General features: G+C 47.2%; 1 protein-coding gene and 2 pseudogenes across 1 annotated transcript in view; 2 read left to right on the plus strand and 1 right to left on the minus strand.

Annotated features, from left to right (window-relative positions):
* The first annotated feature begins 183 nt into the window (after window positions 1-183).
* On the plus strand, window positions 184-510 carry LOC105742968 (annotated as a pseudogene).
* Window positions 511-6,094: 5,584 nt separating this feature from the next.
* Window positions 6,095-6,411, minus strand: LOC101568184 (annotated as a pseudogene).
* Window positions 6,412-15,809: 9,398 nt separating this feature from the next.
* The window catches only part of Dmrt1 (doublesex and mab-3 related transcription factor 1), a 117,344-nt gene continuing 113,242 nt past the window's right edge, over window positions 15,810-19,911 (plus strand). Inside the window, exons 1-2 of the mRNA XM_004637217.2 lie at window positions 15,810-16,145; window positions 19,359-19,542. Of these exons, the coding sequence (XP_004637274.1) occupies window positions 15,810-16,145; window positions 19,359-19,542 (520 nt within the window). The remainder of the gene's footprint in view (window positions 16,146-19,358; window positions 19,543-19,911) is intronic.

A 19,911-nucleotide genomic window follows, 5' to 3' on the forward strand; every position in this document is an offset into this window, starting at 1 on the left:
TCATGTCCGCATCTTGTACAGCAATTGACCACTAGGAAGAATGTATGCAATGTGTTAACTATTGAAACTGTCCTACCAATTTGATTTGAAATTGTCTCGTTGCTATTTGTTTATCAATAAAATTATGAGAAAAAAAATGACAGGCTATTGCTTCAGTAGCTCGTCAGGTCCCCAACAGCCAGCATGGTGCAGCAGATCGAAAGCAAAGAGGCCTTTCAGGAAGCCGTGGTTGCTGCAGGAGATAAACTTGTAGTAGCTGATTTCTAGGCCACATAGTGTGGGCCCTGCAAAATGACCAAGCCTTTCTTTCATTCCCTGTCTGAAAAATATCCCAAGGTATTGGTCCTAGAAGTAGATGTGGCTGACTGTCAGCATGTTGCTGCAGATTGTGAAGTTAAGTGTGTGCCAAGCTTCCACTTTTTTAAAAAGGGGGAGAAGGTGAGTGAGTTTTCTGGCACTAATAAGGAGAAGCTTGAAACCACCATTAATGAATTAGGCTGTGTTTTCTGAAGAATATAACTATCAGCTGTTTAAAACTTTTCCTTTTTAATTTACAAAAAAAGTATGGAAACTATATACCCAACTGCCATCTGATTATAAATGACAATAAAATATCAATTCTACCCTTTGAAAAATAAAATGACAGGCTGGACCAGGGAGATAGCTCAGCGGCACAGTGCTTACCTGGCAAGCACTAGGTCCCGAGTTCAGTTCCAGGTACAAAAATAAATAAATAAATAGATGGACAGAGACATTTTACTCTCCATAAAAGGCACAATCCATGATAAACTCGTCTGTCTTCATGCTTCCATGAAGGCCTTCAGAGTATGCAGGTAAAAAGCCAATCTGAGACAAAATGAGCAGATCCGTGTAGTCATGGACACTAATGTATTACCTCACAACTCAAAAAAATCAAGTGGGTAGAAAGTAAGGATTTTCATTTTAAGACAAAATGAGCTTGAAAATAAATTTTATTTGTATGTATAAATAAAACTTTGACTCTTTCAGAGATAACACAGTCTTTTTAAACAGCCATAGAATATGTTCCCAAATTGATCATGTCAAGTCATACAAAAAAGTCCAATAAAACCTAAATATGAGGTTTTAGAAAATAAAATTATGTGTTTGCTCCTTGTTGGATAGTACATAGTATTCACTCTGAAAGTCTTCTGCCTGAAATCTCTGTTGTTGTGATTTGCCAAATAAATTCAGCAATGGTGTGTATGGTTATAGCTCCTTCCCATTTCCAAGAAAGCTATGAATTTAAAGTCCTTATACATCCTTTGTGTTCCCTTTCATTTTCGTATATTCTATTTTGCCTCATTCCTGTTAAGTTGAAGAAAAATGTTGTACTCCCATATTCCCTAGACTCCCATATTCCCTCCCTAAACACAAGTCCGCACCAGCCCTTGTGTTTCCAACTCTTACGTTTAATTAATTAATTAATTTATTTATTTATTTTGGTGGAACCGGGGATTGAACTCAGGTCCTTGTGCTTGCCAGGGAAGCACTTATTCTACTGAACCATCTCCCCGGCCCCCTCCTACTCTGACTTTTAAATTTTCTAATTACAATTTCCCTGACATTTACCTTCCCAGGAGCCTCTTCCTGAGGGCATCAGCACAAAGCCTCACTGAGTGAGGTGCCTCCCTAGTGACCCCTTATTTTCTGCATCTTCTTCTCCTTAGAACCCAGGCCTTCCTAGCTGGTTCCTCTGTACTTTGTCTTTGGGTTTTTGCTTAAAGTTTACTACATGCAGGCACCTATGTTAGGCTCTAAGAAGAATAAAATGGAGAATAAAACACATGGGCTTTCCCAGGGCCTCCAACGGAGGCTATGAGTGCAGAGAGCCCACTTTCACGTAGAGAAAGTGGAGAAGCAATTTCTAGTGAAAGACAGGCTGGCCGCAGGCAGGCTGGGAGGCAAAACTGGAGCTGGAGATGGGGGTGGTGCTTGTTTTTCCCCTTCTGGATTTCTTGAATGATACCCCCCTCTTTCCAGGATTAATATGATTCTTTCTCCACTTTTCCTTCTAAGCATGCTTCATTACCTTTGCTTTCTATTTTCTTTTTCTGTTGTTGCTGGTTTTCTTCTTAGTCTGAAAAATTACACTTTAATTTCTATATTTTCCCCTTCACTTTAAATCAACTCTGATTTATATTTTATTTTAGTACAGGGTATACAGAGTATCACTACCCAGTTTGGACTCATAGAGATCTTCCCATTTTCAGCCTTTCAAGTGCTGGGATTACAGGTGCGCGCCACCACTCCCGGTCTCAGTCTCAGCGTGCCCTGGGGGTGGGACTGGCATGGCATATGGGGGATCGAACCTCCAGCCTGTGTCTGCCTAAGCAGGTGCTTTATTCTGCTGAGCTATCTGGCCAGCCCTCTAAATCAACTCTGATTTAAATACTGCAAAGAAAAAAATCACAGGTGGATGCTATTTTTATTTTCTAATCTTCAGCTTCTGCTACGAGGTGATAAAAGCGGCTGATATCAGCTACAAAAGCAGCAGGCATTGTGTAGGCACCTGTGCTGGGGCACAGGTGTGGCTGCGCCACCCACAGCACAGCACCTGAAGGGTGATTACCATTACAGCATCTGCGGCGAAAATTTCAAATACATTCTAATAAGCTTTTCAGGCTGTGAGCTGGCCCTGGAATGAGGGAGCAGAGGAATCCGGCCAACCCAAGGAGCAGATCTATGGAGCTACGTGTTCCAGGTATACCAGGACCTCAACCTCCTGGAATGAAACTGAGATACTGACTCTGCAATCTGCAAAAGCACTGAAGCTGCTTGCAAAGTGCACTGTTCTGTTTTATTCCCCCCTCCCTCTAAGCAGATACTTGAACCTAGCAAGAGGTAACTTCTACAATATAATTGATGAGAAGGGCCAGACAGATCTGGGTGGTGGTTAGACGGGTCTGTGCAAATGTAGAAAGTCAACACTTGGGCTGCTGCGCTTCATAAAAATGGGAAAACATACAGGGTGGCAATGACTGCACAACTGTGAATATATTTAATCCCACTGAATTCTGAATTTAAAAGACGTGGAAATATTTGCATCTACTTTACCATAATAAAAAAACGTTAAAAATATATACCCAATTTGAGTGCCTAGCTTGGGATCAAATATTAAAAGTTGTTAACGCGCTCCAAGGATGAAAAAGTCCTTATTATAAGCAGATTTTAAAAATCCCATCTCTGCCTCCCGAATTCGCCTTGGCCCTTCGCGTTTTCCCAGGTTGCTTCCCTTCCAAGGTCTATAATCTCTAGGAGAATGTGGAGCCCTATCTGCCAGCCTGGTTCCTGTGCTGGCCTCCCCAGACCTTGACCTGACTCAGGGCTCACTCTCCCCTGCAGGCACACACAGACTTCCGGGGTTGGGGGGAGCTGAACAAAGGCCTAGAGTTCAAGGAGAGGGCAGGGTGCAGGTTAAAGGCCCAGCAAATCTTTCTGCTCTCTGCCTATCTCGGACTTCCCCCCTTCTCCTCCTCCAGCCAGGCAGGAGGCAAAACAAACTGTGACTTGTACTAGGGAAGGAGACCTGGGGTCATCAAGCCTACCGCCTTAGAGTTCAGTTCATTTGTTAATGAGAAACGGACAACACAGACAGGTGAAGGGGTTTTCAGGAGGAAGGCGGTACAGCCAGCTCAGCCCAGGCCAGGCGAGCACTGTGGCATCTGGTGCCGCAGCACGCCCACACTTGCACGCGGCCTCACCTGTGCTGCTCCAGTCCTCTGGCCTTCTTTCTCCCCTCTGGCGCCTTCCCAGGGGTCTGTTTCAGTTCAAGCCCATTCACTCCATCTTGATAGTCGAGAAGCACCACAACCCTCACCGCACCTGAGACACACAAAGGAGGAGTTCAGTGTCTTCTAGGAGAGCCCACAGGTCACAGGGAGCAGAGCAAAGGCTGCACCGCACGCCCAACCGGCCCTTCCAGTCTGTTTCTCAGGAGTCTCCACCTAAAGTGGTGGGATTCTTCCAATGGTCATTTCCCATGCACAGGCAGTGGGGACCCCTGGCCAGGGTGAAGCGCCAGAGCTCACCTCACTTTTAGGCCTTTTCCTTCCCTTGTCCAGAAGCTCCTCACAGCTGGATTCCAGACCAAGCAGGAAAGATTGAAAGACTCGTGAATTTCACACCTTGTCTCTGTGTCCAAAAGTTCCTCTCCAAGGATGGCTCCTCCGCCACTCCTAACTCCTCTGTGAACAGGAGCGTCCCTTCCTGGTGTGCGCGGGATTTATTGTCTTGCCACACTTTAATTACCTGCACCTGTTTCGTCTGTGGTAGCTCTAAGAGTGCTCAGTGTAATTAAATTGCTAATTAACTTGCCTCCACTTAATGGTCTGAGACAGTCCCAAGACCTGAGAAGTACCCTGCTTTTCCATGTCCACTATCAACTTGTTCCCTGTTGCAATTAAAGAGGAACAAGAGGTGGACGATGGGCTCTTTCTAGAAGGCAGGGAAGAATGTAAGCCCGGGTCTAACTCCTGCTGTGAGGATAATGGTAGGACCTATGCCCTGGGCTGTTATGGCATTTAAATGAATATGGAAAACAACAATTTCTAGAACATAGCATGGCCTAAGCGAACTTTGTTAGTCATTTCTTTTTTAAAAAATCTTTTTATTTATGTATTTGATACAGAGTCTTGCTATGCAGCTCAGACTCGTAGTGATCCTCCTGTCTCAGCCTCACCCCTCACCAGTGCTGGGATTACAGGTGTGTGCCACCACGCCCGATTTCAATGGCCAGCACAATGAGCCCAGGTTCCAGGGCTGGCATGGCATGAGGCACCAGGGATCAAACCTGGGTCCTTGCGCTTGCCAGGCAGGCACTTATACCACTGAGCTGTCTCCCCAGCCCATGTTAGTCATTCCTATTCTTTTTTGTCATTCCCTGCCAGTCATCCCGTGGCCCTCAGGTTCAGCCAAATGTAGCTTTTCCTCATTTCTGGAATATATTGTATGGATCTCCTGCTGCTGGCATGAAATGAGAGTTCTTAGTTTCCAGGTGGACATGGGAAGGCTGAACTCTACATATTTTTCCTCTCTTCCCCAGGCAAAATCAGTGGATTCCTCTTCAGAGTGATTTTGTCCCCATTACATTTTCCTGTAAGCCAGGCGTGGTGGCAGACACCTATAATCCCAGCACTTGGGAGGCTGAGGCAGGAGGATCACTGTGAGTTTGACACAGCCTGGGTTACAAGGTGAGCTCAAGACCAGCCTGAGCACACAGCAAGACAGTCTCAAAAAAAGACAAAAAAAAAATGTTTTTTCCTGTGAGCCTTTGATTTGCCAGGCCACCTCCACACGTAATCAAGAGCAGTCAGAAGGCAGAGACAGCCTCAATGCTGACCATGCCCCTGGAGACAGAAGGCTTTGGCCATACCTCCAAATAGCTCGTTCCATTTTGACATACTATTGTAAAAAATCAGACTGAGAATCTCAAAAAGAAAAAAATAGAAGTCTGTATAACAGGGGTCCCATGCTTTTTAGGTCACCGACTGAATGATATTTTAGGATCTGTGGACCTTATAATCTGTTTCAACCACTGAACACGACCCTACAAACAATAAAGGAATACAGGTGGCTGGGCTCTAATCAAGCTATGTATGGACAGTGGAACTTGAACTTCCTATTATTTTCTTTCTTTTTCTTTTCTCGTATGTGTGTGTTGGTTATTTTTTTTATATGTAATTTATTTATTTATTTATTTATTTATTTATTTATTTATTTATTTTTGGTGGTACGAGGGATCAAACTCAGGACCTTGCACTTGCCAGGCAAGCACTTATTCCATGGAGCTATCTCCCTGGCTCTGGTTATTTTTTCAGTTGAAAGAAAAACAGCCTTTCCCAAGGGCGACAACGGGAACTGAAGGGCATGGGGAAGTTGGGCGCGGGCTTCTCGGCAGCTCCTGCTCCACAACCAGGCAGCAAGGGGGGGCCTGCTGAAAGCTCCGCACCTGGTGCAGCACAGCGACCCCCAGAAGGGAGGGCTGAACTGCCGGGCCCTGGAGTGGTCGGGGAGGGCTTCCGAGGCAACCAGCCACTTGACATGATTAACCCTGTTATTCTTGTGGGACATTAAATTAAGGGATGACAATGGGAGCCAAGACAGTGACTTTCTCAATCGGGATCAGGAAACAGTCTTTATCTGGTGCAACCATTCTTTCATTTTTCTTGGAGCGAATTCGGAGGAAAGTGAGGTCATTCTGGGGGTCAATTTCACGCACTGTGCTCGCGCCTTCAGGATGAAGTTGTGCATGAGGTTGGCGTCCTGTGTGTGTGTGGTGGGGGGATTGTCCGTGGTACTCTCGATGGGGATGCCTTCTGTGTTCACCACAGTGATTCCCTGCACTCCTTTCTGGCTCTGAAGTCGTTTCATGGTCTCTTCCACCTCTGCCATCTCCAGCCCGTCCAGTAGCTCCGTGTCTCCAACTCTCAGCTCAGTCCCCTCTTTTGTTTTCTTTTCTGTATGTAGTACAGGGTCTATAGGGTCTCACTGCACAGATTGGATTTGTAGTGATCCTCCTGTTCCCAGCCTCCCAAGTGTTGGGATTACAGGCCTATTATTTTCATGTGTCACAGAATATTTAACTTTTATTTTCCGTTCAACGACCTAACAATGCAGGTACACCTCATTCTTGGCCCTCGGGTAGCACAAACACAAATGTTAGCCAGGCTGGTGGCTCACACAGCACCCGCAAGGCTGAGGCAGGAGGACTGCAATCTCCAGACCAGCAGGTACTGCTCAGAAAGCTCATGTCTCACAAAACAAGCTAAGCACACGCAGATCTATGACAGATTTGGAACCCAGGGCTACAGCTCAGACGTCTGGTCTATAGGATCTTTGTTCTACTTTTCTAAGGGTTTTGGAAATGGCGTTTCTAAGAAGTCTTACAAGTAGTGTTACCAGATTTAGCAAATAAAGTTACAGGCCACTCTGCTAAATCTCAATTTCAAATAAGTAAGTAATGCTTTTTAGTCCTGCTACGTTTCTTCAAAGATTCCCCTGGGCAAAGATTTCACTGTGCACGCTGGCCCCTCCCCCCCGGCCCACCCCTCCCCCCTCTGGGCTGCCCCTCTCCTGCGGTTAGCTGCTCTTCCCCCATCCGTGGTCCGCCCCTCCCCCACTGGCCCACCCCTCCCCCACCGCTGGCCCGCCCCTCCCGCCAGGAGTTATCTGCGCCATTCCCACGTGTACGTGCCTCCAACTTCTCGGCGTGGGGGGGGAGCCCCCCCAACGTTACCTGTCCTTCATGCCCCTGCGGCCGTTCCTCAGGCAGGGCACGAGGCCGTGCGAACGCTGTTGGTCACGTGGGCTCCTGCAGCCGCCAGGGGCGCGCGACCAAGGTGGTGCCCCCCCTGGGAGAGCTGCGCGTGGGGTGCGGGTCCCCGGCGGAGAGCCCTTCTCCTTGGGGTACCCAGGAAGAGGGACAGGAGGGTACGCTAGGCACGCCACCGGGCGTGGCGTCCTGGGGCTCTGAATGTCTGGTCTGTGACTGCTCTCAGCTTTTATTAATAAAGGACAAGATTTGTAAACGGTGCTTGTGAGACTGCTCCAGGGCGGCTCCGGAAGGCCCAGAAGCAAGGGCGTCGGAGTTGCTCTGGCCCCAGGAAGGCAGGGGAGCGCGCCCTTGGGGGTGGCAGTGGCACCGCAGAGTCGGTGACATTCTACTGAGCCACTCTTCCTGCCCAGGCCTGGCCTTGGATGGCGCTCTCTCGCCCTCAGTTTACAGCCCACTCTTGATCTTGGTCTTGCGCTTGCCAGGCAGGCACTCCTGCCGCTGAGTCACGGCCCCAGCCCCTTTTAAAAAGTTGGTGTTGTATTTTGCGACAGGGTCTCTCTGTGCAGTTCAGACTGGCCGTGAGCCCACTTCGTAGCCCAGGCTGGTCTGGAATAGGCAACGACCGTCCTGTCTCAGCCTCCCGAGTGCTGGGATTACAGGGATATCCCACCACACCCGGTTTGCAGATGGTTTTTAAATAATCTGTGCCGGGGCGGGGGATATAGCTCAGTGGCATAAGCACCTACCTGGCATAAATAATCTGTGCCAATAATTCAGTGACAAGTGGCTGCCCTGATCCACTCAAGATGAATCTTGTAGAGACAAGCGCCCAATCTGGACTTATAACAAAAACACCTTGTTTATCACAAAGTGCCAACACTACAGTGAAACCAGGGTAATGCAATTTTAGTTTACAGAAAACAATACATACATTACGATCTTTGTCTTAAAAACAGCACGAGCGCCACAGGTTGGCCACCACTGCCCTCATCCATGGCACGGAACACGGTCTTGCACCCATGCGTGCTGTTTTGTTTCGTGGCTTTCTCCTATAACTAGGTGAATGTTGGTGTTCGTGACACATCTCAACAACTCAGTGTAGAAATACGTAACAGCTGATAATCCATGTTTACTTAAGGTTTCAATTTTGGGTTAGTCACAAAATACTCATTTTGCTACTCCGAACTCTTTGGCCCATGAAAGCGGCCTATAGGAAAAGTGCAGGCTCGCTTACTTTGTTATTTCTCCTAGTAATGTCAGCAGTGCTAGTCCCTCGTGTTTTAATTTTGTTAGTAAACTGAGAAATCAGTAAAATACTGGTCATTGAGGCCAGTAAGGGGTTCTGAAATCTGAATGATACACGTTTTAACTTCTAATTCCTCATGAAACTCTTAAATGAAATTTTCTTTTAGAATCCATTTGTAGTGTTTCCTCCTCTAAGTCTCTTGTAGCAGAAAGCACAGGAAAATCCTTGAGATAGAATTTATCAGGGCAGCAAGGGAATAAAAAAGTCCTAAATAATTTATAATTTGGGTGGATTTTTAGATTTAAAAAGCAATCATCAGGGGTCTGCCCCTTAGCTCAGTTCTTTAAGTGGCTGCTTCAACAAAGCAGTCAGCCTCAGGTTGTTGTGGTTCGATCCCCACAACTCAAGCCAGCCAAACCTGCCCTGAGAGCATTTGGAGCCAGCCAGGGGGGGAAAAAAAAGCAATCGTCATCATTATTATTTTATTTATTTACTAATTTTTTTGGTGGAACCCAGGATTGAACTCAGGCCCTTGCATTTGCCAGGCAAGTGCTTATTCTACTGAACCATCTCCCCGGCCCCATCTTTATTTGTAAAAAATTTAAAATCTTTATCTATTTGGAATACGGTCTTGCTACACAGCTCGGACTCATAGTGATCCTTCTGTCTCAGCCTCCCCAGTGTGCCTGGGGTTCTGGGGTCCGCATGACATGTGGTACTAGGGATGGAACCCAAGATCTTGCGCTTGCCAAGCAGGCACTTAGACCGTCAAGCTATCTCCCCAGCCCCCATCTTTATCTTTAAATGGCCAGCTAAAATGCCATTTATAAGTTAAAATCTAGAATGGTAATTTCCAATATTGGAATATCAAACAGCAAATATACATTGGTGCTTTTTCCTTATCAAATTAACATTTTTTAAATTGAATTAAATATACCTTAAAGTAAGATTTCTTTTCAAAGCTTTAGGTAATTGGTTCTATGAGAAACACTGAAGATGGTAAGTCATTTTTTCTTCTATAGATTAATGGAGGTCATGCTAATTATTTTAAAACAGTAGTTCATACTGAAAAAACACAGTTGTCTTCTTGAAAATTCATTTAATTTGTATTCTGAGTACATTTTTCTGGATCGCTTTATTTCACTTGTATCACATCCAGTGGTCTTTCCAGATGACCACCTTTTCCTTCATGTGTCAGGGCTGAGATAGCTCAGTGGCACAGAGCCTGCCTGGCAAGTGTGAGGCACTAAATTTGATTCCCAGCACACACACACACACACACACACACACACACGCACACACACACACACACAGACACACAAAAGGAGTGACTTTTTCATGTGTCAAAACTTTTGCAATTTAATAAATTTTACTGTGGAAAAAATTTAGGAGTATAAATCTAAGATATTTATACTCCTAAACAGAGAGCAGCGAAGTAAACCTGATTTCATCCTTGGAGGACAACTCATGGGGCCGTTACTTGTGGAAATCAACCCCTGTGCCCACAGTGATGGGCCTGGCCCTGGTAACACAAACCAACTTCCCTGTTTCCAGCCTCATGCTGTCTCCTCCTGGCAGGTTTTACTTTTCGCTGGCCGGCCAGCTCGCTGTGCGTGAGGTACTAGCTTTTCATATCTCCTGTCTTCCTGAGAACTGGAAACCGGCTCCAGAGGCACTGGTATTTCTCACCTCAATGGGAAAACTTTACTTGACAAGAACTGGGTAAACTGATGGGACCCTAGAGCCTGCTTTCTAGTTCTCTTTTTCTTCATCCTATGCTTCAAAACTTCCGTCCCAGCACACGCGTGGTGGTACGGCCTATGATCCCAGCACCCTAGGAAGCTGAGGCAGGAGCATAGTAAATTTAGGCCCAGCTTCTGCAATTTAACAGTTTAAGTTGCTCCTGTCTCAAAATAAAAAAATTAAAAATCAGGGAGTCTGGGGAATGGACCACTGGGTGGAGGTCCCGGGTTCAGTCCCTGGTGCTGACAAAAAAAATTATTTTACAGAATCCCAAAACAACAGCTCGCCCTCAGTGCTTTGCTCACACAGTGACTGTTGCAAGCTTTGTCAATTGCACCTCCGTCATTGTGTCTTTACAATTAGATGTGGAAAGAGAGTCAGGGAGAGGCTGCGCAGCTTGCCCCCCAGGCACAGAGCTGGGGAGTGGCGCAGAAGGCCTTTCAAGACTGAGACCTCAACTCTGTATAAAACAGGGCTGCACATGTAGTTCAGTCCAAAGGCTGTGGGTTCACTCTCCAATACTGCAAATAAATAATTAAAGAACGTCATTGAAGTCTCCTAACATAGGCCGTCTGCCACCAGGCCTATCTTCCTTATCATCATGACATTCAGAATTTTTTAAATTTATGTATTATTTAAATTTTTTTCTTTTTCTTTTTCTTTTTTTTAGTGTATTTGGTACAAGGTCTTGTTATGCAGCTCAGACTCGTCGTGATCTTCCTGTTTTCAGCCTGCCCAGCGCTGGGATTACAGGCGTGCGCCACCATGCCCGGTCTTTGTGGCCTGCTCACCATGCCTGGGGACAGGGCAGGTGAAGCATGTAGTGCCAGAGATTGAACCTCCATCCCTGTGCTTGCCTAGACAGGTGCTTAGTCCGCTGAGCTATCTTGCTGGTCTGACGTCCAGGACTCTGACACTGTCATCCCTCTGTGTTGATCCCGGTGGCATCTGGAATGCGCAGAGCCCAGCAGCTAGTTCGTTAGGTTTCCCTTTGCCACCTCAGGGATGGCCATCTTTCTGAACAATTAGGTTCTTGCTGTAATTATCTGCTTTCAGATACTTCCTGACTCTTCAATCTTGCCAGGCATTTAGACACATCTAATTCCTATGGTAGAGCTGTCATGACATAAGGATAGAAGGCTCAAAGGTACGGTCAGGGGCTGGAGGTGTAGTCCGTGTTAGAGTGGTAGCAGGTTTGAGGGTTTGTGTTCAATCTCTAGTTCCAAATGAAAAAAAAAAATTAACCACAACAAAACAACACCATACCAAACTAAAACCAGTGAGTGGCTTGTTCTGATCACGCAGTAATTGGCAGAACTGACACTAGCATTCCTCAAACACCTCAAGGACAAAAGTCTCCCATCATCCTCCATTCTCCGGCAGGATAGAAGCCAAGTTCCCCACTGGCAGGCAGGCAAGGTGCCATGCTATCTGTCCAGCTTTATCTCCTGCTGGGCTCCAGCTTGACTCCTCTGTCCCAGGCTGGCATGTCTGCACCTCTCCCCCAGCCCCCCGGCTCCCTCGCAGCACCCAGCCTTCCGTCTCTGGTTCCCATGACTCAGAAGCTCTTGTTTCCTCCGTGATGCCTCTTCGAATCCCCTGCCACTGCAAGCTAGCTGTCCTCCTCTCATATAAGGTCCTGCGCACAGGGGCTCAGTCCTACCAGCTCTACCTCTCCCTTGGTCCCCGCTGCTCCTACTGGTCATAAGCATTTTCATACACAGAGCATCACACCAAACCCACAGTCTGCAAAGCTGGCTAATGCTGATGCTCGGCACGGGGAAGCCCCAGATCTTGACCTACGTACAACCCAGAGAATGTTCCCTGGAGCACAGCCAGCTCTATGGACAAAATGCATGGCAGATGGAATTTATCACTGGTGTCTCCAATACAGCCTCCTCCATATGCTGCTTTCTCCCTGTTCTTTACTTTCTAATATGGAAATAGTAACAATAGACACATCACTATGTGCAGACTGCTTAAAACATTTCCAAAGTATCAACTAATGGCCCCTTCAAATAGGCACCATTATTATCTGTCTTCCCTTTGACAGATTAGAAAACTGAGTCACAGAGCAATTAAAAACTAACGCTACACCATTGGGAGTCAAGAGTAATCATTCTTTTAATATATTTAAAAAAAATTTGGGGGTTTTTTTTTGAGACAGGGTCTCACTGTGCAGTTCAAGCTGGCTTTGAGCTTACTTTGTAGCCCAGTCTGGTCTTGAACTTGCAATCATCCTCCTGCCTCAGCCTCCCAGGTGCTGGGATTACAGGCACCACAGGGCTGTTAATATACTTAATACTACCTTGCCAATTAAGTGATGTATTTTCCTGCTGTGGCTCAAGCTGCTTCAAACTCAATCCTTTTGCCTCAGCCTCAAACTGGAATTATGGGGGTACACTGCTGAGCCTAAATCCCCCTATTTTTATATATCCCCAATACAATATTTTATAAAATACATGATTTTTATGTATTTTCTCAGTCTGCAGCTTATCTTCTCACTTTCTTAGTGATGTCTTTTAAGACCTAAAAGTTATGATTTTTAATAAATTCTAAGTTATCATTTGTACTTTTGGTCTCACATCCACTCAATTTTGTCCAAGCCATATTTTGGAACGGTTCTCCCCCTACTTTTGGTATGTCTTGGAGAAATTTCTAAATCAGTAGTTCAGGTCTGACTCATCATTTTTGGGGCTTTGATTTCTGGAAAGAGGAAAAAGAGGAAAGGAGACCACAGGTCCAGGTTATTCAAAATATTCAGCCTAACTCTTCACTCTTGGAACTCTCCTGTCTATCTGTCCTAGGAGCACCCCGCCTCCGAGCCCTCAGTGGACTGGGAAGGAAAACTTGACTTGTTCACTGATTTCATGACAACAGTTATGCTCAACATGCTGGTCATACGGGTTCAAACTCCCAAATTTCCTGTAGGCTTAAATCCCTCCCTCACAAATTCTTATAAGTAACATACAGTCCCCAGTAACTTGGGATTTGACATCTGCTTCTTCCTGCATGTACCTCATTCTGTAAAGTTGCACTGGAACTTGGGAAGGATTCCCCTTCAGATTATATATTAAAGTACAATTTTTAAAAAGTTAAAATTTTAAAAAAGAACATAATGCGGGCTGAGTTCGAACCATGGTACCACATGCCATATTGGCCCCAGAAGCTGGGAGTGCTGAGCTGGCTACCGAAATCCCAATGCTGGGAAGGCAGAGACAGGAGGATCATTACAAGTCTAAGTTTTGTAGTGACCAAACAAATAAATAAATAATTACAAATAATTATTTGTGAAATAAATAATTATAAATAATTACAAAAATTCAAAAAAAGTGGACAATAACAATCAGTGTGTGCAGGGTGTGTGTGTGTGTGTGTGTGTGTGTGTGTGTGTGTGTATGTGCTGTGCTGTGCTGGAGACTTAACCAAAGGCCTTGGAAAGGTAAGTAAATGATCTGCCACTGAGCTGCATCACCAGCCCTTCTTTTTTTAAAATTTTATTTTGAGACAAGGTGTCATTAAGTTTCCCATGCTGGCCCGGAGCCTCTTGTCTCAGCCTTCTGAGTATCTGGGATCATGGATACATGTTGTGACATCTGGCTGACTACCATGTTTGAAAGGAAGCCTTGCAGGACTGGGCTATCCAGGAGTAAAGTAGTGGTTATCATTTAAGAGGTTCCAAACTTCATGGGTGGTTGTGTCCTGCTTCCTGCTGGGACTAGAATTTCACTGCCTTCATAGGTTTTGTGCAAAACTAGAAGCTTCTTCAGGAAACAATTTCAAACTCTGAACACTAATGGGGAAAATCCAGTGCGAGGGAGGGTCTGTGAAGGGGCCTCAGAATTAGAAAGGGAAGGCAGATTGGAGGATTTCAGAGATTAGAGATAACCATGCCCAACGACTAAGAGCCCTGTGGCTGAGAAGTCAAGTGGGGTGGCCCTGCTTCTTTGGAGAACTAAGCTTCTAAGGTTGCAGCTCAGGACGCAGAAAGCAATTGCCAACACTGGTAAAAAGGGAGGAGGGTAGGGAAGGGTGTTAAAGGCAGCCTTGGTAGGACATGGGCCTCGGCAGGGTTTGAGGAGGGATAAGGAACAGAGGCAGGTAGTGTCCACGAAGAGCATGTCCTGGCGGTAGCTGTGCAGCAGTAAGTGCAGAGAGCAGGCAGAGTGCTTTAAGACTTGCCTGAGGTCTCCAACTTTTTTTCCCTTTATATGGAAAAAAGAACCAAGTCACTGCTGGGCCCTGGGGCTGTGTGTGTGGAAGATCCTGGAATCCACCGAAATAGACCAGCTGGAAGCTGCTGCAGAGAGGCAAAGATGAGGGGAAGGGCTGGCTTTAGGAGGATACATGCCTGTGCGAAGACCAGGTGGATTTTGCTGTGCACAATAACAGACATGGTGGGGGTGGAGAGTGCACAGGTAGGAACCCTGGGAAAAGCTGAAACATGGCCGTTGGAGATTTTTATATTTTGGGGGGTATATTCACACATAGTAAAATGAAGAGATATGAGGTATAGAATGAATTTTGATGCATATCTCCGTCTGTGTAACTCTTCCTTTCAAAATTCAATGTACTCTCCCCCTAAAGTGTGGTTGAAGTATATCCCCAGACCTTTTAACTTTTTGAGTCTTGTCTTGCTAAATTGCCCAGGCCGGGCTTAAACTTGGAATCTGCCTGTCTCAGCTTCCTGCAAAATTCATTTATTTTTTTCACATGGAGTTTCACTCTCCTGCTGAATCTAAATCAAGCTGCTCCTAAGGCAGAGAACTATATATGCACCCAAACTGAAAAGCAAATAGGGCTAGAATTGTATGGACTAGAAAGTTATTTAGAGCTAGTAGGAATCCTATGAGTCAGTGAGTACAAGTATAGGACTGGAATAAATAGGGAACCAAAAGCTTCAGATTTAAATTTTGGAGGCGCTTTAGCCCTATGTTGGTTTTTGTCTACAATCCTCCCTAAGGAACTTGGAGAAAGTGCCTCACCTCCCGGGGATGGCTGAGTGGGGGGGAAGGGAGCTAGAAGACCCCACGTGAAGGTCTACAGCTCCTCCCTGCAGAATGCAGGACTTTTTAGCTTCGGTGGGACGCTGCCTTGCTTAGCTCTAGCAGCCTAGCTTCAGGGGGTCAAGCTGTGCACCTCCGTGCGTTTGCACGGAGCGTGCTACAGCGCGCTGGGTGCTTGCAGCTGGTGCAAACTTGCAGGTACAGCGAGTGCAGCGGCTGGGGCTGGGGGACAAAGGGCGTGGCCACTTTCCCAGGCTCCTTCTCCCGCCTCTGAAATCCCGGGAACATTTTGAAAAGTATCCAAAAGTTCTGAGCCACGCGCGCCAAAAGCAGAAGGGCACAACCCCCCACCACTATTTCTGGCGCGGCTTTTCCGGGGCTTGACACTCGGGCTGCACCTCGGGTTGGGTGCGCACGCTACCGCGACTCCTCCTCCCGACCCTCGCCGTCCGCTGGGTCCTCTCCCGCAGACTTCGCCAAGCCGAGCGCCAGCCTGCGTCTGCGCGGCTCCGGGGCCAACATGCCCAACGAAGACGCCTTCGGCAAGCCCTCCGCGCCAGCCGACACCCCGCACGGCACCGGGGTGCCGCCTCAGGGCAAGGCGGCCGGCGGCTTCGGCAAGGCGGCGGGAGCGCACTTGGGGGCCGCAGGCGGCTCTGGCGCCGGAGGCAGCGGGGCGGCGTCGGGCCTGGGCGCCGCGGGCAAGAAATCCCCGCGGCTGCCCAAGTGCGCACGCTGCCGGAACCACGGCTATGCGTCCCCTCTGAAGGGCCACAAGCGCTTCTGCATGTGGCGGGACTGCCAGTGCAAGAAGTGCAACCTGATCGCCGAGAGACAGCGCGTGATGGCCGCGCAGGTGAGGGCGCGACGCTTGGGGGCGCAGGCTCGGGCTTCCCCGGAGGGCCGCGGGCGCCGGGCACCCCGACGGCCGGGCGCGCCCTGGGCCAGGCTCTGCGCCTCGCACCGCCGCCGGAGCGGGAGGCCGGGCCGGGCCGGGGTCGGGTCGGGCCCGCTGCGCTCGGGAGCCCCGGGTGTGTGCGCCGCCCCCCGTGCGGTTGCGGGGCGCTCTGCTCGAGCCGGGGTCCGGGACGCTGCGCTGCGGGGCGGGCGCCTGGGTCCATGTGATCCCAGACCCGCGCGCGAGCTGGCTGCGCTAGCCCAGCAAACTAAGGGCGTGCCAGCGGTGTGGAGCTCGGGGCGGAGGTGGTGGGGAGCGGGGCCCCGAGGGCGGCGGCGGGCGCGGAGTCCTGCGGAACGGTCCCCGCGTCCCCTCCGCAACGCGCTCAGCCATCTTGGGCGGGACGAGCGGCTTCGCCGTCGTTCAAACTTCGCGGCTCGACCCTGGCGGTGCACGCGCGGGTCGCTCGGAGTATATTTTAAGGAGGGTTTAGGATTTTTTAAAAAAGACGTCCGAAGGGGAAAGAAAGTGCGCGGGTTTGAAGTTGTGCCGGCCGTTCGTTCGTTTTCTTTAAATTCAAATAGCTTCGGCGGCAGGCTAGTAATTTAGCATCTTAACCGTAATAACGCCATTGGTATCCCAGGCAGGAGTTTTAGAAGGCAATAATATACATTCTTTCCACAAAAAAGTTGTTTCATCTTTTTAAGACGGGTTATTTAAAATGCAAAGGTTCGGGAGAAATGTTTGCGAACAATGAACACGTTAATTAGGAATGTGTAAAATTCTCTTTTGGAAGTGAATTAGATGAGAAAGTTGAACGGAACTGCACAAAAGCTTAAAGCTCATCAACGATCTATGGTACAACAGATTCCCTAAAATGTGCTTTAAATTAAACATATTTTGACTTCACTTATTGCAAGGGCAATGGTTGAAAATAGTTTTCTTCGGTTTCCCCATAGATTTTTTTTTTTTTTTTTGTATTTTGGCTGTAACTTTAAAATATCACGTCGAGGTTGGTTTTACAATCTTAAGGACTTCTAAATTTTGCTTGTAGGCAAACAAGAATTTTGAACATTGAGTCATTAGCGTAGATTTTCATGTGAAGACTAGTTGGGTTAAGGATGTGTATCATGGTGGGGAGTATTAACTTAGAATAATTTTTATGAGGGGGGCTATTTCTGAAAAGGCTGATTCCTCGATTGAAAAATTGGGAGTTACTTTTAGGATGTGAAACTTGAGGATTCTTTAAGTCAGGTTTGTGTCAGGGTAGAATCTTTAAAAACCTATATATTTTTAGGTATTCTAAGGTACGGTAGTTTGAAGCTGATTATACATATGATTCTAAAATATTTGTTCTTAGTTTTCACCTGCCTCCTAATCCAGAAAACCTTTAACAAACTGTAACGCAGGTCTCTTAAAAGGGGTCCTGAATTTATGAAATAATGCGTGCATTTTGGGTGTGTATAGCGTTTGTGTGATGGTTTTAGAGGTCTGCAGATTTCTTGAAAACTTAGGTTTTGTTTAAAGTCATTGATACTGTGTTGAAACCTATAGGTTAATAGGTCCAAGATTTAAGTAATTGGGTGATAGCTTGGTTTGAGTAGAAGTTATCTCCAGATCGGACATCTAGTTGAGACTATGCAACAGGTAGACTAGTTGTGTTTGTTTTTGGCTGCACTGGGAATTGAACCCAGGGGCAGCCTTACCATTTTGAGACCAGAGCTCTTTGTCTATTCCCCCCTCCCAGTTGGGATCTTCTTGCCTCAGCTTCCCCTCTGGTGGGAGTTGTGGGGCTGCACCACTTTTCCCAGCTTTGTAGTCTAGTTGTGTTTTTAGTTTACTGTTTTAATTTACCTTTAGGCTTGTTTTTTTGGTCTCGGAGGTACAAGTAGTTCACTTTCTTTTATGGTCCCTAAATGGTCAATTTCAGTAGAAAATCTCTTTTGTTACAAGTAGAAAACAAAAAAAACACAGCTTACTTTCTTTAAGCCTTTTAAAAACTTTTAACAATGTTATTTGAAAGAGGATAAATTGAAGGAGGACCAAGAGGAGTTTCATGGTATGTCAGTTTCTTTATTATCCTAGTTCTAGCTGTGCTTTCTTTTCTCTCAAAATATCACACCCGCCCTCTCCTTTTTTTCTCATTTCTATCCTGTCCTTCCCCAGGCACTAAAACACAAGATTAGGCCCCCTTCCCGAAGCGTCACTTTTTGTGTATTTTCCTACTACCCCGGGAAAGAAGGCGACAGTTTCAAAAGCAGCCCCTCCCTTTCCTGCCTGTCTTGTTCCAGATCATTCTGGATTGTTCTGCCCCTTGCTTGTTGCCGTCCAAGTCCTGTTTATCCTATTTTTAAAAAAAAATCTTTTATTTATTTGGTACAGGGTCTCACTATGACGCAGCTTGAACTCGTAGTGATCTTCCTGTTTCAGCCTGCCCAGCGATGGGATTACAGGCATGCACCCCCACGCCTGGTTTCCAAGGCCAGCTCAGTGCTTCCGGGTTCCGGGGTCTGCACAGTGTGCAGTATCAGGAATCGAATCCGGATCCTTGAGCTTACCAGGCAGGCGCTTAGACCACTGAGCTATCTCCCCAGTCCCTGCTTTATCTTATTCTTGACTCTGTTGAAATGCTGCTTTTGGTCTCATCTTAGTTTCTCCTAAATGGTGATGAATTTGAGATTTAATTTAACCTTACTCCTTGATGTTCCTGGTGTGGTGAGGCACCCCCTCCATGGTCTCCCCCCGCCATCCAGGGACCAAACTCAAGGCCTTGAACTTGCCAGGTTTTACCGTGTTTGTAGAATGAAGGAATGTGCGATCCAGTTCTTCCTAATTCATCAGCATTTCTTCTCTGGAGATTGTACCCTCCTGGCTGGCTGATTCTGTGGCTCTTTCTGATCCTCCAGATAGTGTGATACACCTTTGTTTAACAGTATTGGGGAGCACCTGCTCTCGCCCAGATTCCTGACTCTTGGCCATATTCCGCCTGGCCCACACATAATTTACCTGAACAAGCAGGTAAAAGAAATAAGAGGAAAAAAGTGAGAAAGAGAAATGAGGTGCTCAGACCTCAGCCCCGGCACTAATACCTGATGATGCCATCACTGGCTTGGGCAAAGCTGCACAGATGATCCTGGGGGCTGGAGGGTGACTTGCTGTGTTGTGCTGTAGGTGGCCCTGAGAAGACAGCAGGCACAGGAGGAAGAGCTGGGCATCAGCCACCCCATCCCCCTGCCCAGCGCTGCGGAGCTGCTTGTCAAGAGGGAGAACGCTGGCAGCAACCCGTGCCTGATGACCGAGAGCAGCAGCTCCTCGCAGCCTGCGCCAGCCAGTATTCCTGCTGCTGCGGCCTCAGGTAAGTGGGCTGGGGCTCCGTTAGGTGCCCTGGGGGAGGGTGTGGTGAGCTCGCGGGGGGCTTCTTACGGGGTCCGCCTCAGAAGAGAAGAGCTATTCTTGGCTGCCTCCTCCCAAGGAGATGGAGGTTCTAGAGAAGAAGGTTCGGCAGTTTCACTATATGGTTCATGCTTGATGCATATTCACTGTGAATTTGCATTCAGAGCAGCTTCAATGTTACTGTTCTCCTGCCTCAGCCTCCCAACTGCTGAGATTACAGGGGTGTGACATCATGCCCTACTCAAACAGGAAGATCCTGTTGAGGAACTCAGGACAACCATATTGAATACTTTTTTCCTTCCTTCCTTCCTTCCTTCCTTCCTTCCTTCCT

The sequence above is a fragment of the Octodon degus genome, unplaced genomic scaffold, assembly GCF_000260255.1.
Source record: "Octodon degus isolate 3935 unplaced genomic scaffold, OctDeg1.0 scaffold00087, whole genome shotgun sequence".
In the NCBI taxonomy this organism is placed as follows: Eukaryota; Metazoa; Chordata; class Mammalia; order Rodentia; family Octodontidae; genus Octodon; species Octodon degus.